General features: G+C 36.0%; 1 protein-coding gene and 2 non-coding genes across 3 annotated transcripts in view; all 3 read right to left on the bottom strand.

The window, feature by feature from the left end:
- Positions 1-25,147, bottom strand: part of Dnah3 (dynein heavy chain 3, axonemal) — a 367,976-nt gene that overhangs the window by 72,248 nt on the left and 270,581 nt on the right. The window contains exons 52-57 of the mRNA XM_069827040.1: positions 23,926-24,084; positions 22,184-22,332; positions 21,356-21,592; positions 18,754-18,945; positions 17,056-17,217; positions 15,822-15,958 (exon numbers count right to left, since the gene is read on the bottom strand). Of these exons, the coding sequence (XP_069683141.1) occupies positions 15,822-15,958; positions 17,056-17,217; positions 18,754-18,945; positions 21,356-21,592; positions 22,184-22,332; positions 23,926-24,084 (1,036 nt within the window). The remainder of the gene's footprint in view (positions 1-15,821; positions 15,959-17,055; positions 17,218-18,753; positions 18,946-21,355; positions 21,593-22,183; positions 22,333-23,925; positions 24,085-25,147) is intronic.
- TRNAS-GGA (transfer RNA serine (anticodon GGA)) lies at positions 13,199-13,271 on the bottom strand. Its single transcript has one exon. It is a non-coding gene; the product is annotated as a tRNA-Ser (tRNA).
- Positions 14,486-14,557, bottom strand: TRNAY-AUA (transfer RNA tyrosine (anticodon AUA)). The gene has a single exon. It is a non-coding gene; the product is annotated as a tRNA-Tyr (tRNA).

Below are 25,147 nucleotides of genomic sequence, written 5' to 3'. Positions count from 1 at the left end.
GCTTTGAAACTTAGCTGAGGACTGGAATGATATAAACTTCCATAGTGTTTAATGTGATGCAAAAACCAAAAATAAATATTACAACCAACCAAACTATTGCCTAAAAATATGACTTGGGAAAAACAAAAACAGCAATAATTTCTTTCGTTCAGTGGCAGGGCTGCTAACTTGCCATTATTTACTCTGAATCTACGAGTATGAGTGAGCTCATGTACCTACTCGTATTTTTTTTTAATGCCGAACTAATCATATTATATTCGTAATTTTTCGAATCAATTCATATACAAATATTATAATATTGTACTTACTATCTAAAAATCAAACATTTTTGTTACAATGAAGTGACAATTCAGTTAAATTTACGAGTCTATGTAAAAAAGTATAAAATTAGTTTTTATACAAAATAACTACCAAATTTATTATTCTAGTGAAATTATATTCACATTGATATGTATACTATAATAAAATACAAATAAATTGAATAATTAAAAGAAGAAAATCTCATCTAAATAAGAGGACTCAGGGAAGGATGCAAGAATACTTGTAGCATTACTGCACTGATGTAGATATTGACTGCTTCGAGGGTCCCCAGAAAGCTGCACTAAACTTCTGCCTATGGTGGAGATGAGAGCTTTGGCTTCACTACACCATGATCCAAACGTTTCAACCGCAAAAGGGACAAAAATATCATTATCTGCAAGATGTTTATATTTATGATGTTTACTGACAGCGGCACATTCTGCTGCAGATCCTGATGTCTTAGAGATTAAGACAAATGAGAAGGGGCCAGTGTATCCACACATGTGGAATCCCAAATTAAGGATTTGCCTACATGCCACGGGACTAGAGTCAAACCATCGGGTCTCTTGCCGTCTGTACTCGTATCGTATGTAGCTAGTGCTGAGAAGAATAGATTAATTAGTTCATCAGAGAATATCCAGAGTGCACCATAGGCTGCAGGTCTACATTACACTTGTAATGGATGATGATGACAAAGAATTTTAGGAATTTCACAGGAACCGGAGTACCTGGAGAAAACCCCTGTGTTGCCTGGACCACAGACTTGCCCGACACAAGTTATAAATTCAGGACAGAGTGGGATTTGAACCCGGGCTAGAACTGAGCCACTGTGGCAGTGTTCGCAACAGCAATAACAGTAATACTAATAGTAATAATAATAATAATAATAATAATAATAATAATAATAATAATAATAATAACAATAATAATAATAATAATAATAATAATAATAATAATACAATGTGTTCCAAAGACATGTTCATTACATGTCTATCATCTCCCTCCAGATATTGAATCCGACTCTCTTCCAGATTACTTGAAAGCTAATCTAGCATCTGTGTCTTATATTAAGTTGCCATTCAGACAACCCAATCTTTATTCATCTTTTCGATTGGACATTTTTGAGCAGGATTTTGACATCACTCTCAATCCTGATATTTGGCTCTAGAATATTAGCGTCAGGAAGTTTATTAACAGTCTCAAAACAAAGTCAATTACAGTTCATATTATGGTACCTCAGTAAACGAACATCAGTACATACCGGTACATGATTTTTCTGTTAATGATGTTGTGTTCAATATATTTTATCTAAAAGCTGGTTTACAATAAACTGGAACAGACACTACAACAAGAACATAAATAACGTTAAAATAACTGTATTTCCATTCTCATTCTAGTTGTCGTTTCCATTCCAGGTTTATTGTGAACCAGCCTTAAATATTCAAGCAATATTTAATAACTAAACAAACTTGAGATTTCCTTGTATGAGGAAAATAATTCATGTTTTTGTGTGTTTGAGCATTGGTGCAACATTAATAATTGCGATCTTGCTATACTCGAGGGTTTTGTATGTTCCAATATATTCAATCGTAGTGTTTATTCTTGAGGTGGTGTAGCTATTTATGTTAAGAATACTATCAATTTCATAGTTCTCAATGTATCCAAATTTTATAGTGAAAAATACTTCGAAGTTTCGAAGTAGTATTTTATTTATGAGTATATTATTTTGTATTATTTTTTTAGGTAGTGATATTAATTCTATGTGCTGTTGCTCAGACAGTTTCTTATGAGATTAGACTAGCATTAATTTTATTATCTTTTACATTTTTGGTTGGTAGTTATAATGTAATAAAGTTCTACGATTTTCAAATTTATATCAGAAAAAATATATATATATATATATATATATATATATATATATATATATATTACTATTATTTCTATGTATCAGTCTCCAAGTGGTGATATAAATATTTTTATGCATCTAATGGAGAAATTAATAATTGCTTTGTGTTCTTACAATCTACCAGTAATTTTATGTGATGATATTCATATTGTAAATTTATTTCAACTCAACAATAATAATTCCTTTCTACAATTCACCTTAAACGCTCTCGGCAACAATGGGATTTGCTCTCCACTGACGACAATGACAATTTATTTGGACTATTACGAACAACAATGAACTTAATCTTAACTAATATTTACAAAGCACTATTTACAAATCAGTACTGTCAGTTCTCAGTTCACAGTTCTTCTAGCTCAGTCACTCGAGTTCACAGTATCTCGAACCACAGACCTTCAGAGACAGTCCACTGTACTCGAACTGAGGTCCCTCCAACTGCGGTCCACTGCACTCGAACTCAGGTCCCTCCAACTGTGGTCCACTGCACTCGAACTCAGGCCTTCGGATGCTGATTCAGTTGCGGACGCGCACTCAAGTCGAACTCCGGTACACAAGACTGGCTAGCTTGCTCTGTTCACTGGCTTACTCACTGAACTAATCATGAATGACACACACACTCCTTCGCGTCCGTAATTTATAACCACAGCAACGTAACCAAGAAACTTCGAATTCGCGATTTTTCCACTCGACGGGCTTCTGGAAGAGTCGGGAAGGTCCGTTCCCCCTTCACTCCGTAAGCAGCAGCTGCACTCGCAGCCTCCCCTCGCGCGCAGGCCCTTTCCCCTCTCTTCTCTCCACCGCGCGCCGTCCCTCAGTGCTTCGTGGAGCCCGCGCGATCTGCTCTCTTGCGGGACGCTGGTCGTGAATTCGAATCTCACGTCGCTGTCACATTGCTCCCTCCTTAGGGCTGCTCGTCCCGGGCAGTCCCTTGGTAGGCTGCTAATCGGTCCAACGTTTGGGGTCTTCCGGCTGCTCCCTCCTTATGGTGGTGCCACCCCATCCTTGGCTTGGCTGGGCAGCAATACTCGTACTGCGTGGGCGCCATCTTGCTTTTCCACTTGGCCCTCCAAGGAGAGCTCGCTGGCCACGGGTTGGTCTTTGGCGTCCATCAGGAACACTTCATCCCGACCAAGACGGAGTATACGGCGCCGGACGTCCACCGTAGCGTCGAGTAACCGCATGGCGTCGAGTCCCAGGACGACGTCCTCGGTGATGTTGGCGACGAACACCCACATCTCCAGTTTCCTCTTCCCCAAGGTCAGGTCCAGGAAGACCTCTCTCTGGATGGGCAAGCTCTCGCCTGAAGCAGTCCGTAGCTCGTATTGGCGCAGCAGCGTCCTCCCAGGTAAGCCACGCACGACGTCTGGTCTGGCGATAGTGAGCATCGCCCCGGTGTCCACCAGTACTCTGCATGGACAGCCTTTTATCCGTCCTTCAGCAATCAGCCCATCGTCGCACCTTCTGTCGACCAGTTTCAGGACGAGCCGAGGGGACGGTGATGATGGCGCCGACGTGCTCCTCCTAGCATCGGTCCCCTCTCTCTCCTGACTGTAGCCAGGTCGGTCGCAACTCCTCCGCAAGTGCCCAGGTTCACCGCAGGACCAGCAGGTGGGCACCCGTCGTCCCCGTTGCTCAGGCAACTGTTGACTCCTCTCGGTGTCAGCCACCTCTCTCTCCGGCCGGTGGCCAGAGCGGTCGCAGTCCCTCCTTAGGTGTCCTGGTCTCCCACAGGACCAGCAGGTGGGCGCCCGTCGTCTCCGCCACTCCGTTGACTGTTGGCGCTCCTTGACGTCGGTCACCTCTCTCTCCTGCTTGTGGCCAGATCGGTCACAGTCCCTTCTCAGGTGTCCCAGTCTGCCGCAGGACCAGCAGGTGGGCGCCCGTCGTCTCCGCCGCTCCGTTGACTGCTGGCGCTCCTTGACGTCGGCCACCTCTCTCTCCTGCCCGTGGCCGGATTGGTCACAGTCCCTTCTCAAGTGTCCCTGTTTGCCACAGGACCAGCAGGTGGGCGCCCGTCGTCTCCGCCGCTCCGTTGACTGCCGCTCGGGTGGCTTCGGTGGCGCCCCCCAGCATCCGTCGCCGTGATGCTCTTGATCCAGTGCGGTGTTGAGACTCCCGCCGCCGACTTGGCCGCCTCCATCCTGAGGGCCGCCGCCAGAGCTGCGTTGATGGTGCGATGCTCTGCCAAGAGTAGCTGTTGTCTTATTTCCGGGTCTCGAACTCCGCTGCCGAAGGTGTAGGCTGCCTCTCCAGCGATGAAGTCAGTAGGCAGGCCCCTGAGGGCCTTATGGGTCAGTTGTTCCACCGCCATCGCAAATTCTTGCAGGGACTCGCTTGACTGTTGGACCCTCGTTTTCAGTTGGGTCCTGAATGCTGCCGCAAGTTGATGGTCACCATAACGTCCCTCCAGGGCCGCTATTATCTCAGCGGCTGTCCCATCTTCTGGAACACTGTGAAGAATCTCCGACGCCTGTCCCTGAAGTGCGGCCAGCAGCTGAGTGGTTTTCTCTGCTGGCGTCCACCCATTGTGCTCTGCGATGGCCTCGAACTGGCGACGGAATATCGCCCAAGACGTCGTACCGTCGAACTTCGGCGTCTTGACGTTGTAATGTCTGGCTGAGGGCGATGGTTCCACATGGCCACTACATGAGGTCCTCAATTCTGTCGTCGATCTTTCCACGGCCCGTTGAACTTCTTCGGCAATTATCTGTTTCTGTTCTCTAGCCTGGCGATCCACCAACGCTAGGATGTGCTTGTTTTCTACAGCATGTTGGTCCATCAGCACACTCGTTTCCTCTTGACGACGTTCGAGAGCGCGAATTTTGCCGTCAAAATGGTCTACATCCTGTCTGAACTCGGCTACTGTCTCGTTTATAGTTGTAAAATTCTGGTTTAGTTTATCCAAATCGGCCTTAAGTTCGTCTTTTACGATGGCGACAATTCCATCTACGTGGGCCGAAACGCTTTCAATTTGCGTAGTGACGTCATCTTTCACTCCGCTTATGTCGCCTTTCACTCCGCTTATGTCGCCTTTCACTTCACTTATGTCACTTTTCATCTCCGTTTTCACTTCACTTATATCGTTCTTGACCTCACTAATGTGCATGTTCATTTCTGCACTGGCTTGCAGGATCTGCTGTAGGTTCTCCATTGTCGATAATATCCCGATTCTGACACCAATGTAAATTTATTTCAACTCAACAATAATAATTCCTTTCTACAATTCACCTTAAACGCTCTCGGCAACAATGGGATTTGCTCTCCACTGACGACAATGACAATTTACTTGGACTATTACGAACAACAATGAACTTAAGCTTAACTAATATTTACAAAGCACTATTTACAAATCAGAACTGTCAGTTCTCAGTTCACAGTTCTTCTAGCTCAGTCACTCGAGTTCACAGTATCTCGAACCACAGACCTTCAGAGACAGTCCACTGTACTCGAACTCAGGTCCCTCCAACTGCGGTCCACTGCACTCGAACTCAGGTCCCTCCAACTGCAGTCCACTGTACTCGAACTCAGGCCTCCGGATGCTGACACAGTTGCAGACGCACACTCAAGTCGAACTCCGGTACACAAGACTGGCTAGCTTGCTCTGTTCACTGGCTTACTCACTGAACTAATCATGAATAACACACACACTCCTTCGCGTCCGTAATTTATAACCACAGCAACGTAACCGAGAAACTTCGAATTCGCGATTTTTCCACTTCGACGGGCTTCTGGAAGAGTCGGGAAGGTCCATTCCCCCTTCACTCCGTAAGCAGCAGCTGAGAGCGCAGCCTCCCCTCGCGTGTAGGCCCTTTCCCCTCTCTTCTCTCTGCCGTGCGCCGTCCCTCAGTGCTTCGTGGAGCCCGCGCGATCTGCTCTCTTGCGGGATGCTGGTCGTGAGTTCGAATCTCACGTCGCTGTCACAATATTGTTATAAATTTGTATACTGATACTACTAAGTTTTTAAATTTGTTGAGATCTGTTAGTTGCTTCTGTTTAAACACAAAATCTACTGGAAGCAATTCCAGTTTGGACAATGTTATTATCAATTTTCCTAGGTAGGTACTCGATTAATGTTGATGTTTTGAAAGTCTCATTTTCCGACTATGACGCTCTTTTAACAAAAATATTTAATAGAAAATGTAATACTAATTCGGTAGTGTAAAATTAGTTAAGGTACATTCTTTTAATGAATAAAATTTGAATTAACTATTTTAAATCATACCAATTGGGACCCTGTTCCAAATTCTAATTATAATAGTTCTGTTGCTTTGACAACTTTATTTTTAGGTTTTAAATAATGGCTTTCTCCTTATCGAAGTATTAGAAGTAATAAGTAGGCCTATGTTAAATTTAATCATAGTCAATATCCGAAATGGTAGTCCTATAATGATGATTTAAAAACACTGAAAGAAAATGTAGCAAAATGGTCAATTTATATCGAATGGTGTTCCAAGTTCAACTTTGACACCTCTTTAGCCAAAATAGAACAATTGAAAGCTAAAAGAGAATATAACTCTCAATTAAAACACGCTAAGTTTTCATACAATGAATCATTAATTAATAATTTTATTGATAAATGTCTAACTGCATGGTATATTATTAGCAAAACCAGGAATTCTAATGTTGTCCATCAGAATCTTAATTTTACTTCTCAAACTTTTAGTCATAATTTTAGCAAGGCTGTTAGAGATAACCAATCAAGGGTTCCTCCTTGTATGGAATCAGTAAAAACCAGTGGCGGTTTCTGCATGTTCAAAGTGGGTGTGCACTATCACTTTCAAAATGTAGGTCTACTTATTATATTATACCATGATAAATGATAAATAAAATAAGAATATTGAACACAATACACAATCATTTAGTTTTATAATTTTATGAAGAATGAAACACTTCCTCTGCATTTTACGAACTGAAAATTCAAAGTGAACTTTCCAAATACAGTAGTTATGTCAGCTTGGCAGACTGCTAAGAGTACTACACGCTGCTTAGATGCTATAAATCGGTTTTAATACTGGAAGCATGTTCTCTGTTGAAAATTAATACAGAAATAATACTGAAGTTATTAAACAATTATATCCCATATGTAGTTATTATATTTCTACCATTTATAAATACAATTTATTGCTATTAATTTCACTTCGGAATATAAAGTATATATGTTTTCGCGTGTTAATTAACTAGGTTACCTTGTTGACTAGTTTCGGTCTGGGGGCCATCATCAGAACTGGGTGGTCTTCGCGCCTTCTGATTCCATTTCCTGTGGGGGTGCGTTTGTGTAGTGTAATGTAGATTCAAATTGTGTGCGTGTTCTGAAATTCAGTTGTGTGTTGAGGATTTGGTGCGAGTGTGTTTTTGTGTGTCTGTACATTTCGTATTGTTCTAGTGTCTTTAGTTTTTGGTTTTTCCGTTGGAGATATATAATTTACATGTCTGTGTCTATATTGCTATAGGTGTGGTTGGCGTTTGTGATGTGTTCTGCGGATGTGGAAGTGTTTTATGATTTGATTATGGCTGTGATGTGTTCTTTATAAAGTGTTTGAAATGATCTGCCTGTCTGTCCTATGTAGAAGTTGTTGCAGCTAACACATGAGAGTTTGTATATACCTGTGAGGTTGTATTTGTTTGTGTTGTTTGTGTGTTGAGATGCTTTTGTAGCGTATTTTGTATTGTGTGTGCAATGTTGTAATTATTTAATGTCTTGAATAAGGATGCAATCTTGTGTGTGCTTTTGTTTTCGTATGTTAGTGTGATGTATTTTTTGTGTTCTTGTGTTTGTAAAGTTGTACTCCTATGTTTTTTTGTAATTATGTTTTAATTATGTTTTGTCTTTTTTATTATGTTGTTCTGATGATGGCCCCCAGGCCGAAACTAGTCAACAAGGTAATCTAGTTAATTAACACGTGAAAGCATAATATATGATGCATTCAGAGCTAAAGTGAATCAAGTCCATGAGATGTAGTTTTGAGATAATAGGACTTAAAGTTAACTTGCTCTAGTGGATTATCTAATTTCACTTGCAATAATTTATTTTATTGCTCCATTCTCAAATTCTAGATTTATAAAATATAAACAATTTTGTGATGTTAACTGATGCAACGCTTTGGTGTCTTGACCCATTATGTCTCAGAACATCGTGAACAAATTATCTGAGCCAAAAGTGACTGGTGTCACCTACTGGCGAATGCTTAGAATTAAGACTTGATCCATTATTGCTCGGAAAAGATCCAACTTCAGATAATCAGAAAATAAATTAAACATAATTTATGAAAATTTGTGATTTCATCCACTTTAGGTCTGAACGCCTCATATATACTTTATATTCCGAAGTGCTAAAAGTTGTGTAATCAAGATGTATATATATTATATATTAATTTCAATAATTATTTCTGATATTGTATGCTAAACTGTTGGTTTTAGGTCCCTGACTAGAATCTAGCTCTCACCCCTCACATAGTAATGGCGATGCAATTCTAGAACATCATTTGTTGCACTCCTGCTCCCTCCTCCATCATCAAAAGCACCAATCTGTGTTCAGTCTTCAAGAGTACACTTGCATATGCGAGGTTATGGTTATAGTGCTTTGAAAGCAAAGATGAGTTGCAGAAAACTACACTTATGGAAATCAATGTAGGAGCAGAATGAAGCATACATTATTGAAAGAATGTTTCAAATAAAGAAAAGGTGTTTTATTTATTTTACTGGGTGTGCACATGTGATTATGCATATACCCAGTAACCGCCACTGTGAAAAACTATTTCTTAATAAAAATCGGCATACCACCTGTTACCTTCCAGGATGTTTTGAGTGTAGTTAATAGTTTAAATAGTTCTAAATCTAGAGATACTGGTATTTTTTTATATTAATTTAGTCAGAGATGTGAAGTGAGGAGAAATGTGTCATACAGGAGGTAGGGGGAATCAAAAATTAGAAGTATAATATTTTTGGTATAATAATGGGTTAGAAGTAAAGTAGTGGAAGAATTGATGACAGAAAAGTAGAGACTAGAGGAAGATACATTCATTCGTTATATTAATTCCGATCTTGTTATACGTGTTTTACGTTACATTTTGGACCCTTTGACTGTTTGTATAAATCATTGTTTTGATAGTGGTACTTTTCAGAGACATTGAAGGAAGACAGCCAAAACAGTCCCTCGAAAGTCGACAATTATAGGCCCAAATCTATTGTTCCTGTGTTTTCTAAAATTATCGAGACTGTTGTGAATATGCAATTAATGCAATACTTGAAACAAAATTTATTGTTATTAGTTATCACCACTGCAATACAGATTTAGGAGTAGGTCCTTGACAACAGATGCTATTGAGATATTTGTATTCTATATTATTAACGAGTTTGAAAAAACATAATAGTCACAATATGTGACCTTTCAAAGACCTTTGATTGCATATCCCATAGGGTATTGCTTTCCCCAAGCTTGTATATTATAATGTAGTCGGAGTTGAATTGGAATTATTTAAATCTTATTTGCAGAACTGCTTTCAAAACGTCTCCTATAATGATATTCTTTCTAAAGTCACTTCTGTTGAATGTGGTGTTCTGCAAGATTCTGTTTTGGGGCCCTATTATTCTTTGTAGTGATAATAATTAATGATCTTCCCAATAATGTTGCCAATGAATGATTATGTTGTTAGCTGATGATACATAATTGAGGAGCGTTTTTGCAAAAGTCGATAGATGCAGAAATCAAGATTTTACAGAAATTACATTTTTTAATTTAAACATACGAATATTTATTTTATAACAACAATTTTCACAGGAAGCATTCTTTGTTCTGAGACAATGAATGTAGGTTTGAAAAATATAAGCACTTTTTTTTATTACTTGTCAGTTTTAGGCGCAAAAAAATAAGAAATTTTGCAAAAGTCGATAGATGCAGAAATCAAGATTTTACAGAAATTACATTTTTTAAATTTAAACATACGAATATTTATTTTATAAAAACAATTTTCACAGGAAGCATTCTTTGTTCTGAGACAATGAATGTAGGTTTGAAAAATATAAGCACTTTTTTTTATTACTTGTCAGTTTTAGGTGCAAAAAATAATAATTTTTGCAAAAGTCGATAGATGCAGTCTGTCTTCATATGAATCTCATTACAACACAATAAAACTGAAGAAAACTATTAGTGTCAACACAAAATTACAATTTTATCACAAAAGTCTGATGGGACACATCTGCTAGAACTGTTGTATACAAGTTCTTTGCCTCGCCTGTTACTTCGAAATACTGCAGGAGTTTCTTAACGTCATTCTTTTTTACTTTTGACACCATGTTGACTTCTGGAAGAACAGGGGAGTTTAACACACTACCACATGTTTTAATTCTTGGTTTTAGCAACCACACTGCCACTGGACACGCTGTATATGTGTTCTGCACTGTAACAGAAACATTACGAAGTTTTCCCAAAGTTTTACTGCAAGTGATCACTCGCTGCGGAGCCATGTTAAATGTCAGTGTCAATCTTAACACCTTTCGAGCACTCGATTTTAAGTCCGTGATTTTCCAGTCCTTGTTGAGATTCTGGACTGTGCCATGATTTTCTAGCATCTTGTGATAGTCAATGGGGTCAATATGTCTTCCATTCTCCTATAGTCTTTTCCTATTCTTCCGAAAACACGATCTGGAGCCATATAGCTATGACGGTGTATCGGAAAGAAAGAAGAATGCGAGTAAAAATATTGCTTTGCTCCAAAAAAGCCATGAGAGTTGCCACATAATGCTATTCTTGTTCTGACTGGCACAAGAATAAGAAAACAGATGAATGGTGGAAGGAGCATTAATTGCGGATTTTTTTTTTCTAGATTAAATAAAAAATCTAGCAATGCAGATGCGACTTAGTTACATCCCCTTGATGACTGGGTTTCCAACGAAGTATAGAATGAATTATCCTTAATTTCTTGTGTTTCTGAATATATCACAACACAGAGGTTGTAGAGCCATACTTGTCTTGCGTAGACCACTTCGCCCACCGATAATTTTGGTAGAGGTTGATTTTGTTGTAAGTCGAAACATGTCTTTATTACTTCTGGATTATCATCTTTTATAATTTTGTAAAACTTGTCTGCACGGAGTTTATGTAGCCTATATTGGGTCCTGAGTTCATTTTTTTTACCAAGTCTGTGTCTGCCTTTATTTGGAATAGACCTATCTTACAGGTTGAGCAGGAATCAGTATGGGGAGTTTTAAATGACAGGTTAAAATAACTGTGAAATATACGTTTATACTTCGAGAGTAAGTCTCAAGTAGTCCCAAGTATTTTTCTTTTTTCACGGAAATTTGTCCACATTTTTTTTAATAGAGAGATCTGGAGGCAGATATTTCCTACTAGATTTTCTCCCAGTATAGTGGCTCTCTCTGCATTTATGCATCTTTATGTCATTTTAACTCTTATTGTAAGATTCTCATGCTTCTTACTTGCAGTATTTCCTCCTCTATTTTCCCTTGGTGACTGTCCTGTAGAGTAGAATCTATTTTGCCAAAAGAGACGATCGGTCCTTTAAGAAACTAGTTATGCCTTGGAAACTTGACGCACAAACAGGGATTATCTGTCCATCTGTTTTCCAGATACTGTATTTAATTGACACGCTTTGTTTTCTTTTCGAAGACTCTGTATTCACCACCCTACGCTTTGGTCATGTAATGGTCGTGAACTTAATAAGTAATTTGTCTTGATTTATTTTGCATAAAATCTTAAATTTATTGTGAAATACACTAATGTCATCAAAGGTTAACTCTGCCACTTTACACTGCTTACTTCCTTTAGCTTTTGGATTGGAGGAAGAGTTTGCAAGTCCATGAGAGCAGTTTATATTCGATTCATGCTCCTTTGTTTTACCGTACGCTTCCCTGTATGAGGACTCTTTAGTTCTGGATTTCCTACCACCCACTATTTTTTTAATCATGATCATTTCATTTCATGGACTCATTATTCACACACTATCTAGAAACTATCTAGAATATCACAACATTGGAAAACGCTCTTAAAACTTGCCTGAAGTCACTCGTGAATGAATATTGTTTTGAAAAGTATTTCATTTCATATTCGCCACTTCACTGTCAAGTTGAGTGGGAGAAATCCTAATCGGTGAAGCTTTAGTTTGGGGAGGGAGGGAGGTCAAATAGCTTCCGTCTCAGCGATTTACCGCTAGGCAACAAAATAATAGCATTTCACTTCTGCCGGCAACCCTAATAAAATTAAATTGTCTGAAATACTATGCTGAAAACTATTTTATTTGACCCTGCATATATTTCAAATAAGGATTCGAGCATCTATCGAGTTTTGCTTTAACAAGTGACAGCATCTATCGAGTTTTGAAAAAACCTGGAAGGTTTGGTAGTCTCTACACACGGTATAAATCAAGTTTTGCTAAATCTGAGTTCATAGATCGATTCCGGAGCTAGAAAACATACGATATCCATATATAACTCATTTTCGAACATTTCTGCATCTATCGACTTTTGCAAAAACGCTCCTCAATTATATTGTTCTAGCAATGATATGACTTTGCTTACCAACTATATCACCTAATTATTAAACAATGCCATTTCTTGGTTTCAGGCAAATGCACTTTTAGTCTCAATTTAAATAAAACGCAGGAAATACTTTTTCATGAATTTAAATACTATTATAATCACGATCATGCCATGGTATGAAAGAAAAATTTCACAACCTCGAGCGGGATTCGAACCTGCGACTTCCTGTACTCCGGTCAGGCGCTCTACCACTGAGCTATCGAGTTCGTCTCACGCCAAAGGCTTGGAATTATCCTTTCATACTGGCGACTCTGTTATAGAGTACTGTCCATAGCGTCTGATCTAGTCAGCACTGCTCATGGGTGGGAAGAAACTTTACAAATGTAATCTTCATCTTACGATGTTGGATGACGTATATACGTCCGTTGATGTGACATATTAATGAATTTAAATACTATTATAGTCACAATCATGCCATGGTATGAAAGAAAAATTTCACAACCTCAAGCAGGATTCGAACCTGCGACTTCCTGTACTCCAGTCAGGCGCTCTACCACTGAGCTATCGAGTTCGTCTTATGCCAAAGGCTTGGAATTATCCTTTCATACTGGCGACTCTGTTATAGAGTACTGTCCATAGCGTCTGATCTAGTCAGCACTGCTTATGAGTGGGAAGAAACTTTACAAATGTAATCTGTCATCTTATGATGTTGGATGACGTATATACGTCCGTTGATGTGACATATTAATGAATTTAAATACTATTATAGTCACAATCATGCCATGGTATGAAAGAAAAATTCAACCTCGAGGTTGGCATGATTGTGACTAGTATTTAAATTCATTAAAATGTCACATCAACGGATGTATATACGTCATCGAAGATGAAGATTAAATACTTTTTCTTTAAAAAGAAATCACGACTGTTCAATTTCAGGCTCATGTTAAATTGCTTGGTTTAATACTCGATGCCAAATTGACATGGGATCATCAGATAGACTCATTATATACAAGATTATCTAGAGTTATTTTTCTATTAAGACAACTGAAAACCTTCGTATCCAAGCCTTACAGTATTTAAGAATATCATACTTTGCCTTTTTCAACAGCTTATTGCTATATGGAATTCATATTTGGAGAAATAGTTCTGGTATTCCTAAATTGCTTATTTTACATAAAAAAAAGCCTTATGTATTATTATGGGTGTTCCTTTCAGACCGTTGTTTAAACAAGAGAAAATTTTGACTATAGTAAATCTATATAGAGTAAAGGTTGGTAATACTGTGATAAAAGTAATATTATAATAGTTCTTTTTGAGAATTTATTGCAATTTTACTGAGTAAGAGATGACCAGTTTTGAGCAGCAACTTGTCCACGAACATTTCCTTAATATGTTGATGCAAAAAAACCAATCTTCCTTTCGCTCAATAAAATTGTAATAAATTCTCAAAAAGAACTATTACAATATTACTCATATCACAATTTACTAACCTTTACCCTATATGGAAGGTAAAAAAGAAATTAACAGCTGTAATAGTGAACGGGATATTCATAAATAATTATAATATTAGGTCTAATTACCTGCTATTTGAATCATCAGTTAAATTGAACAAATAAGAGTGTTAGCTAAATTCAATATCTCTAAAAGTATTAACAAATTGCTCCACGAAGATCATTACATTGTATATATTATTTTATTTTAATGTACCGAAGTACATATGATATTTCCATGCAGATATTCTGCGTCATCATACGATGAAAGAGTAATGGAACGGAGAAAAATTCTCTCCGGCGCCGGGATTTGAACCCGGGTTTTCAGCTCTATGTGCTGATGCTTTATCCACTAAGCCACACCGGATACCACCCCGGCATCGGACAGAATCGTCTCAGATTAAGTTCCAACTCTTGGGTTCCCTCTAGTGGCCGCCCTCTGCACTACGTCATAGATATCTATGAACGTAGGACCGAAGTCCACACATGTGCTGAGGTGCACTCATTATGAGTGACTGTCCAACGCCGGGGTGGTATCCGGTGTGGCTTAGTGGATAAAGCATCAGCACGTAGAGCTGAAAACCCGGGTTCAAATCCCGGCGCCGGAGAGAATTTTTCTCCGTTCCATTACTCTTTCATCGTATCATTACATTGATTTATCTAAATTTACGAAGATAGCTTGCCGACACTCCTTCTTATAGTGGCAGTGAATATTTTGAACAGGTAGGAAGTATCATTATATTTTGATTTTAATTCCAATTTTGTATTGTTGATCGATCATGGCCATAGCATATATATTTTGTTTATGACTGTAATTAAATTACATTTAAATTGAGCACAGTAATGGGGAATATCGAAAGAGTATTTTCTTTGGACTCTTATTGACTAAAATTTACAAACATTTTGCTCGTCATACCATACTTGAGGCAATATATACGAAATGAACAGCAGTTTTTTAAACAATACTGATATACTTAAGAAATTTGGAGCTTACTTTTCCTACAGTCAATATAAGCCTTGGCGGCCAGTTAGTTCAGTTGGTAGAGTGGCTGGCTATGGACTGGAAGGTCTGGGGTTCGATCCCGGATGGTGACAGGACTTTCTCGTTGCCAAAGTTTCAGAAAGGTCCCGAGGTTCTCTCAGCCTTCTATCCAATGGAGTACTGGGTTTTTCCCGGGGGTAAAAGGGGGTCGCAGCTTGGTACCGACCACCTCATTCTAGTGCAGAGGTGAAGAAAATATGGGGTTCCACCTCCATACCTCCTAAGTGCCTTCGTGGCATGTGAAGGGGCTACCTTTATCAATATAAGCCCTTACTATAATTTATTGAAATACGGAACTCTAAAATAAAGTTTGTCCTTCCAATTAAATTTGTTTGGCAGAGTGAATACTTTTAGACTCTTATGCTTATTAATATTAATCTAATTTCATAGGTATTCTTTATATTTAGTTTCATACATAATTTCATAAATGTGATATCATTATCCTTGTATCTGCCTGGGGTCTTCTGTGGAACATGGATTGTAAATAACGAACATAATAGTGTCTGTTAATTTCTTGTACAATTTTAAACGTCATATTTAAGTTATGTAAAACGTAAGGGCAGCTAACATTACTATTATGGGTACTAACGCTGGCAAATCAGATGCTCGTACTGCTTCAGACCAAGAATTATTAGACAGCCAATCAGGTGCAGGATTTGGATATGGATTTTCTAATGCAATTCCTCCTGTCAGAAGAAAGGTCCACTCATCTTCATCAATATCTTTCTGAAAAACAAAGGTAATAATATAATATTAATTTTAGATATTTTCAACTAATACAAATTCTACTAATATTTTATGAGTAGGAATTATTCCACATTTCTACGACGCTAATTTCACTTAGTCTAATTGACTTATTTTTAAATATCTCACTCTATTATTAGTGTATTATAATACGTGTATATTACTGAAATCACTGTATTTAAGTTGCAGAATTACTACCCAACTAAAATACTATGATTTTAAATTTTTCACAATTATAAATTATTATTTACTAGGCCTATTTAAAAATTTTCTTGGATTGGAATAAATCTTCCGAAAACATACATTCAAAGAATTGAAACATCTCACTCGAAAAACATATTAATATGTTTGTCTTCTACAAAGATACTTTCAATGACATAGTAAAACATATCAGTTAGGTATCAAATAAAAAACTACACAATCCACCATTCAACAGGATTAATGGAGATAACTAACGTTGCTTATATTGTACATACTGCAACATTATATGTATCAGTAAATGGTACCGTACTAGAATCCTGTTAGATGTCACTGTTAATAAACATGCTATTTACCAGCATTGTAAAATAAAGACTTCAAAGCGAAATTAAACATTGCTGCAGTTTTTCATATTAAATACGAATGATAATCGGATAACATAATATGTAGATGCAGTCATTTCACTACCCTTGTATTTCTGTTACAATTAGGCCTACTATATTTATTATTTGTATAATTCTGAATCCTCAGCTGTAATAGAACAATGGAGTTGCTTTTTACAATTTTACTCTCTATAATAAATTAGCTCATCTGCATGAATTAAATATTCTGAATTATATGTTTCAGTTTTGAAGCATAAATATTTTAACATTGTATTAACAGTTACTAGCAATTTCCGAAAAGAAAAGTAGCTCAATAATATGATTCAAATATGGATGTTCTTCCTTTTAATGTAAAACAAAAGTATGAAACTCAGCACCACTCTCTTGATGATAACACCTTTCAAAACATTTTTATTTCTATTTATGAAATCAATATATTTCTCAGATGTAATATATAGATACAATTTTATATCCTTTACATAGCCTCTTGCAACTTACCTTTGAATAAAGAATTCCAGCACATAATACGAATGAAAATATTAATTTATCTTTCTCAAAGAGTGATCTGCATACATTTCTGTATATGCTGTCAGTGAAATAACTGTTCAGATTTTCTAGTCGTTCACTTAATACTGATGATTTTTCACTATTATTTATTGCCTGAAAAGTTTAGAAACAAAGTAAAAATTATAATGGTATGTTAAAAAAAATTAAGGGACATTAAATAATAGTTTCAAGTTGACATACAACTATTTCTGAATGTCTACATCTTATGTTTGCTACAAATAATATATTCGTAGCTTATTTATAATCTTATAATTAAATTTAAAATATGTTAATTTTCTGGAAACTAGATGTCGGAAGGTTTTATAAAAATTTGATCACATATTTTAATCACTTTTTTGTTATAATTTGGATTGAAAAAAAAATTTTCTAATTATGAATCTTGATGTTAGCCAGAAGCAGCAGCATCATCGTTTGTGAGACTACAACAATTTATACGGTACTTTATTTAGTCTCATCCATCGAATGGTATTTGGTTTTCCTCGTCTTTCTCTTTCTACTTGCCAATCTATAAAATTTTCATTGGAATACTTACTTAGGTACTTACTTACTTACTGGCTTTTAAAGAACCCGGAGGTTCATTGCCGCCCTCACATAAGCCCGCCACTGGTCCCTATCCTGAGCAAGATTAATCCAGTCTCTACCATCATATCCCACCTCCCTCAAATCCATTTTAATATTATCTTCCCATCTACGTCTCGGCCTCCCCAAAGGTCTTTTCCCCTCTGGCCTCCCAACTAACACACTATATGCATTTCTGGATTCGCTCATAAGTGCTACATGCCCTGCCCATCACAAACATCTGGATTAATGTTCCTAATTATGTCAGGTGAAGGATACTCTAATTTTAAATTATTTTTAGCTACTATCCATACTACCTTCGCTTTATATCTTCATTACTACAAGAACAGTGTTCTTCACATATATAATTTTATTATTTTTCTTTTTGTTAATGGTGGGTATTTGACTTTTCGTAATTCACCCATATGATGCCATTTGTGTAAACCTATTTATCGACAGATTCGTTGCTCAGGATGTGCAATGGGAGGCTGGCCTACGCTACATCCACAATGAGATGAGATGATGATGGAGATTTGTTGGGATGCCACAGGGCTAAAATTCCTATGTTACTTGGACTATGGGCTTACCCAACACAAGTCATAAATCTGGTGTTTGCAAGGATCGAATCTGATCCACAAGATTATGGATCCCACTCTAGCCATTGGACCGCAATGGTGACTATTTCACTTGTAATGGTATTTCAGAATTTGTTTTTGTTTTTTGTTCCCCTTCTCTTCCTCTAGCCAATCTAATCCAAAAATTCATTTCAACTACTAACAGCGTGATAGCATAAAGGGTACTTAAGTCCAAAATATTAAAGTATAATGACAATAACGTATTTAATTAAAAATCAGCAGTAATTATTTTATGAAAAAAACCAAAGAAAATAACTTTTCTAAAGATAAAAAAATGGAGATACAAACAAACAAAATTAAACTGACTGACCTATTTTAGTAAAGCTGTCCTATAAATAACATGCGACATAGTACTTTTGATTCTTTATTTATGCTGTCATTATAAAGCAAAAATTTATTTCCTTTTACATATCAGCTTATACCACCTTTAACTTACTTGATTATAAAGATGCATAAACCACACAAGTGAGTACTGATACATAGGCTCAATGTTAGCTAATTCTGATATGCAGAAAAACAAAGTAGATGAATGCTTGGACACAGGCTCATATCCACCCCTTGCGCTATCAATCTCCTTCTCTGTTTTTGCAGAAACTTCTTGTTTTGCTTGAATTTCTTCTGATAAGATCTAAATAACAAAAAATCGTATTGATTATTGCATTATTGTAAACATAAACATGTAAATATTAAATTCGTTACCGGTATTTTTCAGGAAATAGGTCCAGCATTGATTTTAACAGCATACTACACCACTAGTTAATTAAGTTAAAATACCAACATAGTTTAACACTAACGTAGTGAAATACCGGTAGTTGTTTATTCAATTCTTCAGTGACATATAAGTGTTGAGGGTGTAATCAAGAATGAAGAATACTATATAATGATCAGATGTATTTATATGTTTTAAACTGTTTTAATTTTGACTGAACGACACTTTTGTGTTGATGAAAATAATAGCAGATATTAGTTTATTATAAAACTACCAAATTCATTAAAATTGCCACTTGTGAGAGTTAAATAATAGTAGCCATAATGGCTATTTTCTAAGTAAAAGTGTGACTGCTTTATTAAGATAGAAGTATTCAGTGCATAGAATATGTCAACATATAGTAGAAATTTAGAAACATGATTCTATGTTTATGTATAAAGCAACAGGTGAAAAGGAAGGAGAGTAAAATATATCAGTATTGGTATTTAATTATAAAATTTTCCTTTATAAAATCAGACAAGACACCTTTAAGAAAGAGTTCCCAAACTGAGAGTACCAGTAACAGAAGATTTGCATCAAGAGAGAGGAATGGCATTGTTATGGCAAGAAAATGCAACTTTATAACTTTTACGAAACAAGTTAGAATAATAATAAGAATGGAGCACAAAATAAAGCTATTGTTATGACAATAATATTAAAGAATGTACACTTTTTTTTTACTGATATTCCAACTTGTATAAACAAATTTCAAACACAAAATAAACATAGACAGTTATGTATCTAAGTATAATACGGTAGTTTTTCAGTTATTTTATAGAGTTAGAAATACTTATAACCAAATGATAATTTCTAGTTATAAAAGAAATGAATTGATTAATATAATGGCAACAGAATGGAAAAATACTTCTAAATTTCATACCAGTAGTTCAATATCAACTAAACTGGAATACGTATATAGGAAGAATGAATTCTGACAACATATTATGTAAACTAAAAGAAATCAGGGCTGTTCAAACTATGGCCTGCAGGCCACATCTTGTCCACAACGACTTTTTATGTGACCCGCCTTTCTTTTTATATAAAAAAAATGAAAATTGTGTACATATCAAATTACTAGCGATTTTAGAGCCTTATTTCTTGTACACGACTGTTTAAGCATGTCTGGAGAGGAAACCTGGCCTGGCTGCATGCGGAATGATTGTTTTGAATATGCTGATGTAATTTACCAGGAAGAAGTAAGGTGGCTGAGCTACAGTCACACATTGGCAAGGTTTCTTGCTGTACAAGAAGAAATCCGAAAATTTCTTGAATAAAAAGGTCGCTTTTGTGAATTGTTAAGTGGACCTGATTGGTTATCCTACTTAGCATTTCTTGTTGATTTAACAAAACATTTGAACCTCATTACAAAGAAAAGATAAGCTAATCAATTATGCATACAATGCACTGTAATGCAATGAAATCATTTTGGTTAAAGTTAAAGCTATTCAAGAGACAAATTTCTGTAAAAAATTGGGGGAGCTTTCTTACAATCAAATATCTACAAATCCGAAATACCTTTCAGAAATGATTCTTTTGTGGAAGTTACTGAGGGAATTGAAGAAAAATTTATTAAAAGATTTGTAGATTTTATGAAAATGGATTCCGAAGTTTCTTTGTTTTCATCTCTATTTGCCTGTGATGTTGACAGTGTACTGGAACAACTGCAATTAGAACAGCTACATTTGCAGGGGTCTGCAATCCTAAAAATCTCATAAAATTATATAAATGAATACCAGGTGAAAAATATCCAGCTCTGAAGGACCAAGTCCGACATATTATAATCTCCAAGTTTTCGACATAAATATGTGAACAAACTTTTTCAAAAATGAAAATTCAAAAATCGAAATTGAGATCGAGCTTCAGTGACAAAGATCTTCAAGACAGCTTGCTCCTCAGCATTACTGAACAGAAACCAGATCTCAATAAATTATCTCCAAAAAGTTATTTCCAAATTTCTCATTAGATACCGTAATTATGCATGCGCTGTTCCACCAAAATTTGCATATTTAACTAGTATCTGAACTAAAATTAAGTGCATGATAACAGGTTTTCCTTACGAAATATTTACTTAAAATGATTGCATGTATAAATGTATTTTTATTTCTAGTCTTTAGTATAATAGTACAGTATAATATGTGGCCTGCGACTGTTTATCCTTGTAGTTACTAACCCTCAAAATAAAAAAGTTTGAACGTCCCTGATCTAAATAAATAATATTAGGGAAATAATAATTCATACGGTATTAAGCATATTCTAAATTTAATAAAATGCTGTGTTGTACAGCACTCACTTTTGATGATGATAAAATCTGTATTCCTGTTTCATCCTCCAATATATTTCCCTCAGAAGTAGATAAAACTTCCAAGATTTTATCTTCAATGTCTTTGAGTTGTCGCTTATTATTTGCACTCTCTATTATAAGTTCATTTTTCTTTTCTTCCAGTTCTGGTCGCTCTTTTGCCACTAAAATGCCTAACAGCTGATCCTGAAGTCCTTGTGGTGTGATCATAAAATTCAACAGAGTCACCTGTTCCATATAACACAGGAACTTAAGGGTATTTTAAAAGAAAATTATTTCCATTATGAATTGTACAATATTACATCATTTTAACAACATATGTTACAATAAATATTGAAATTAATGCATACCAGTATCTCATTTATTTAAGACTCTCATTACATTTATTTTTCTACATTTCCGCTATTTTCTTATTTTAGTCGCAGTAACTTCAGACGAAGTACTGTATTTTTTATTATACATCTTGTTTACACAACTTTTAACACGTGAAAGTGATCACCATAAATTATATTCCTAAGTGTATCTTTGAGTAAGAAATGTAAACTGCAAACTTCCCAAAATACTGAGTATTGATCGAATTGAGCCATTAGTTTACATGAGATAAGTGTATGCACAAATGGACGAATAAAATTTACAATAAAGAAAGCTAAAGTATGTGACACAACTTTGTCTAACTAAAAATACAGTATACGGACAGCATCGTGGATATGTAAGCCTCCATTTTATATTTCAAGAAGTAGATTATATTTAAAGTGATCTTTTACCAGATGTTATTACAGAAATAAAATGTGGTTTAAGTATATCAGCTGTCACACTTACTTTCACTGCAATTTCTGGAAGATAATGAGGGTTTCGTAATCTGGTTGTGATATAAAAACGGAATTCTGGGGAATATTCCAATACTTTGTCACCCAACTTAAGCATATCCACACCACCTTGCTTATAAATTTGTTTCAAAAGTACTGGTTCTGAAAACGCAAAACAAGATACAGAATAAACAGCAATGTTTCTATTACCTATGTAATGTTCATTATACAGTAGGCCTATATCTAGTGATTCTTACAAAATTTTAGAGATGAAAGAGATCATTATGAACAACTTTCACATAGGAACTCTTATTAAGAAATGTTTTGTTTGGTAATTACAGAACATTGTGTGTGTGCTAACTGATCTAGGTGAAGCTGGAGGGCCATGGTTAAAAAAATCATTCCGTTTTCTTCAACGTATGCCATGATGTTGCGTTGGTGATTTTTGTAAACATTACAAAATTCATGCGAATATGACAGAACCTTGTTTACAGCACAGGTCTACATTAAAATAACCATTTGGTATCAAACTCGTGGCCAATGCACTGAAACATCATCTCAATTTATATAAAGCTATCCCCCTTTATGACTTTAGGCTTATGTTGGTTAAGCATTATTTACAGACAATAATTTTGGTTAATTTCAAGAGAAAAATTGTTCTGGGGCCGGGTATTGATCCCGGGATCTTTGGCTAAGCGTACCAGCACTCTACTGACTGAGTTACCCAGAAACTTCACCCAACACTATCTCAATTTTTCCCTTTATATCCACATACCTCGAGTAGGCTGACAAGACGCCAGAAACCCACATCAAGTGCACATAAACTCTATGTGACTTGAAATTGTGGTTTTCTGTTAACATACCAATAGTAACATACAGTATACATTATGCAAATCTAGCGTTCAGGTGAACCTCCCTGTGAAGCAGACTTAAATAATTTCAAGAGAAAAATTGTTCCAGGGTGCTTAGCCAAAGGTCCCGGGATCAATACTTGGCCCTGGAACAATTTTTCCCTTGAAATGATTGAAATGTGCTTCACAGGGAGCTTTATCTGAAAGCTAGATTTACATAATAATTTTAGTTTCTTTAGTTTCTTGTTATCACGGGAAGATTCACTTTAAGGGAGGTTGCTGATTTGCATTTCATTTATGGAAGAGCGAATATAAATGGAAGAAAAGCTGCAAGGCAGTCTAAATATTATTTATGATGCCGATTAGAATATTAGCCCATATCATATTTATAAGAATTCATCAACGTTTGCAAAAACGGAGACTCTGTAATAATTCTTCATAAATACTGGCCTTGAGTTCGATGTTAGCTGCCTGCACTGACTATACATATCAAGGCTTGTGACTATCAAACAACGTTTCCAGACATGGGTTCCTGTATGAAAATTGTTCAAACTGATCACCTGTAACACCCCTCAACGTTTGTAATAAAGTCATATTAATGATTTATTAATAATTTATTAACAATTGATTTACAAAACCATAAAGTTATACTCTAAACGTAATAAATTATACACCAGTAATTTATACTTTCACACGTGAAACTTAAAAAGAAAACATTGTAGTCTTCTTATAATTTACAAAATATTGTTGTTTCATTTATGTTATCCAAGCATGAAAGATTTTCTTGCATAATGCAAATTAAATATCACACAAATAAATTAAAGTAAATAATGTGAAACAGATCTTACACAGAGTGACAACCAAATTGCAGACCTTTACTTTCTACAAATGAAATATCTATTACCTAATGTAGCATCAATTTCTTCTGCTATGTTTTCCAAAATAACTGGTAGTCCCAGCTGAATGGCATTCTCCACGACACGAAGGTAGTTTGCATCAGATAACTTAATTACTTGTAATCTATTGTCCTTTTCCATATTTTTAACCCACTTATTTGCTTGATCTAAAAAATACGAAAAAATGTATTATACACTGACAACCATTTAAAACGTATCTCTGTGCATAAAATCATAACAGCATTTGAAGGTTTATTTCACAACTAAATGACACTAAATGTCAAAGTACAGATGTGTCCAAAGCATTAGACTAAAGAAAAAAATAATAAATAAAATTTCTAACCAAATAACTCTTAATTCTTTAATGAAGCAGTCCTTTACACCCAGCAATATCTTTATGACTTTTTTTATTTGTGGTAATTTTGATGTTCTTGAAATAAATCATTAACACTTGTCTCTTATCTCTTCACCCTTATGCCAAACCTATATCAGTATTTTAATGAGCAGTCTTGGATGTTATTGTAAATCTTTTTCAGTCTCCTTTTAACATTTATCCAAAGATTATTTATAGGATTTGTCAGGACCATCATATGGTCATCGGAGTGTTTTGACTTTATCAATAAATTTTCTTACAGACTTCTCTTCTTACCAGGAAACTATATTAGGCCTATACATAAACACGAAGTCGACATTTGGGAATCAATTTCTTTTTATGGGAAATATCTTGTATCCAGTCACTTTTTGTACTGTTTTATGTCTTCTACAATGTGCAATTTATTACACTCGTGTACCAAAAAGGTTCCATATCATTATTGAATGTATTAGACATCCTCGTTGGTTCCGTGGGTTCAAAACTAGCCAAATAGAATGGATTTCAAAGGTCAATAAAATTCTTAGGATTGCTTCCTGCAATAGGGAAGTGTTATAAAACTGTGGGTCCCGCATCATAAATTTATGGAATATAAAAGATTCCTAAAGAAAAAGTCTCTAATAGAAGGCTCCAAGTAAAATTTGTCGGCCATTTCTCGTCCACATCGAATTTTGATGCTGAAGTTGAAAGCATCATTAAATAAACAACCACCACCATCACCACCATCATTACCACTACTACAACACTACCCTACCAGCATCACCATCACTGCTGCTGCAGCTGTCACTGCCACCACCATCATCACTACTACTACTACTACTACTACTACTACTACTACTACTACTACTATTACTACTACT

The sequence above is a fragment of the Periplaneta americana genome, chromosome 1 (assembly GCF_040183065.1).
Source record: "Periplaneta americana isolate PAMFEO1 chromosome 1, P.americana_PAMFEO1_priV1, whole genome shotgun sequence".
Classification (NCBI taxonomy): domain Eukaryota; kingdom Metazoa; phylum Arthropoda; class Insecta; order Blattodea; family Blattidae; genus Periplaneta; species Periplaneta americana.
The sequence above is the reverse complement of the archived record's forward strand: the minus strand, read 5'-3'. Positions and strand labels throughout refer to the sequence as shown.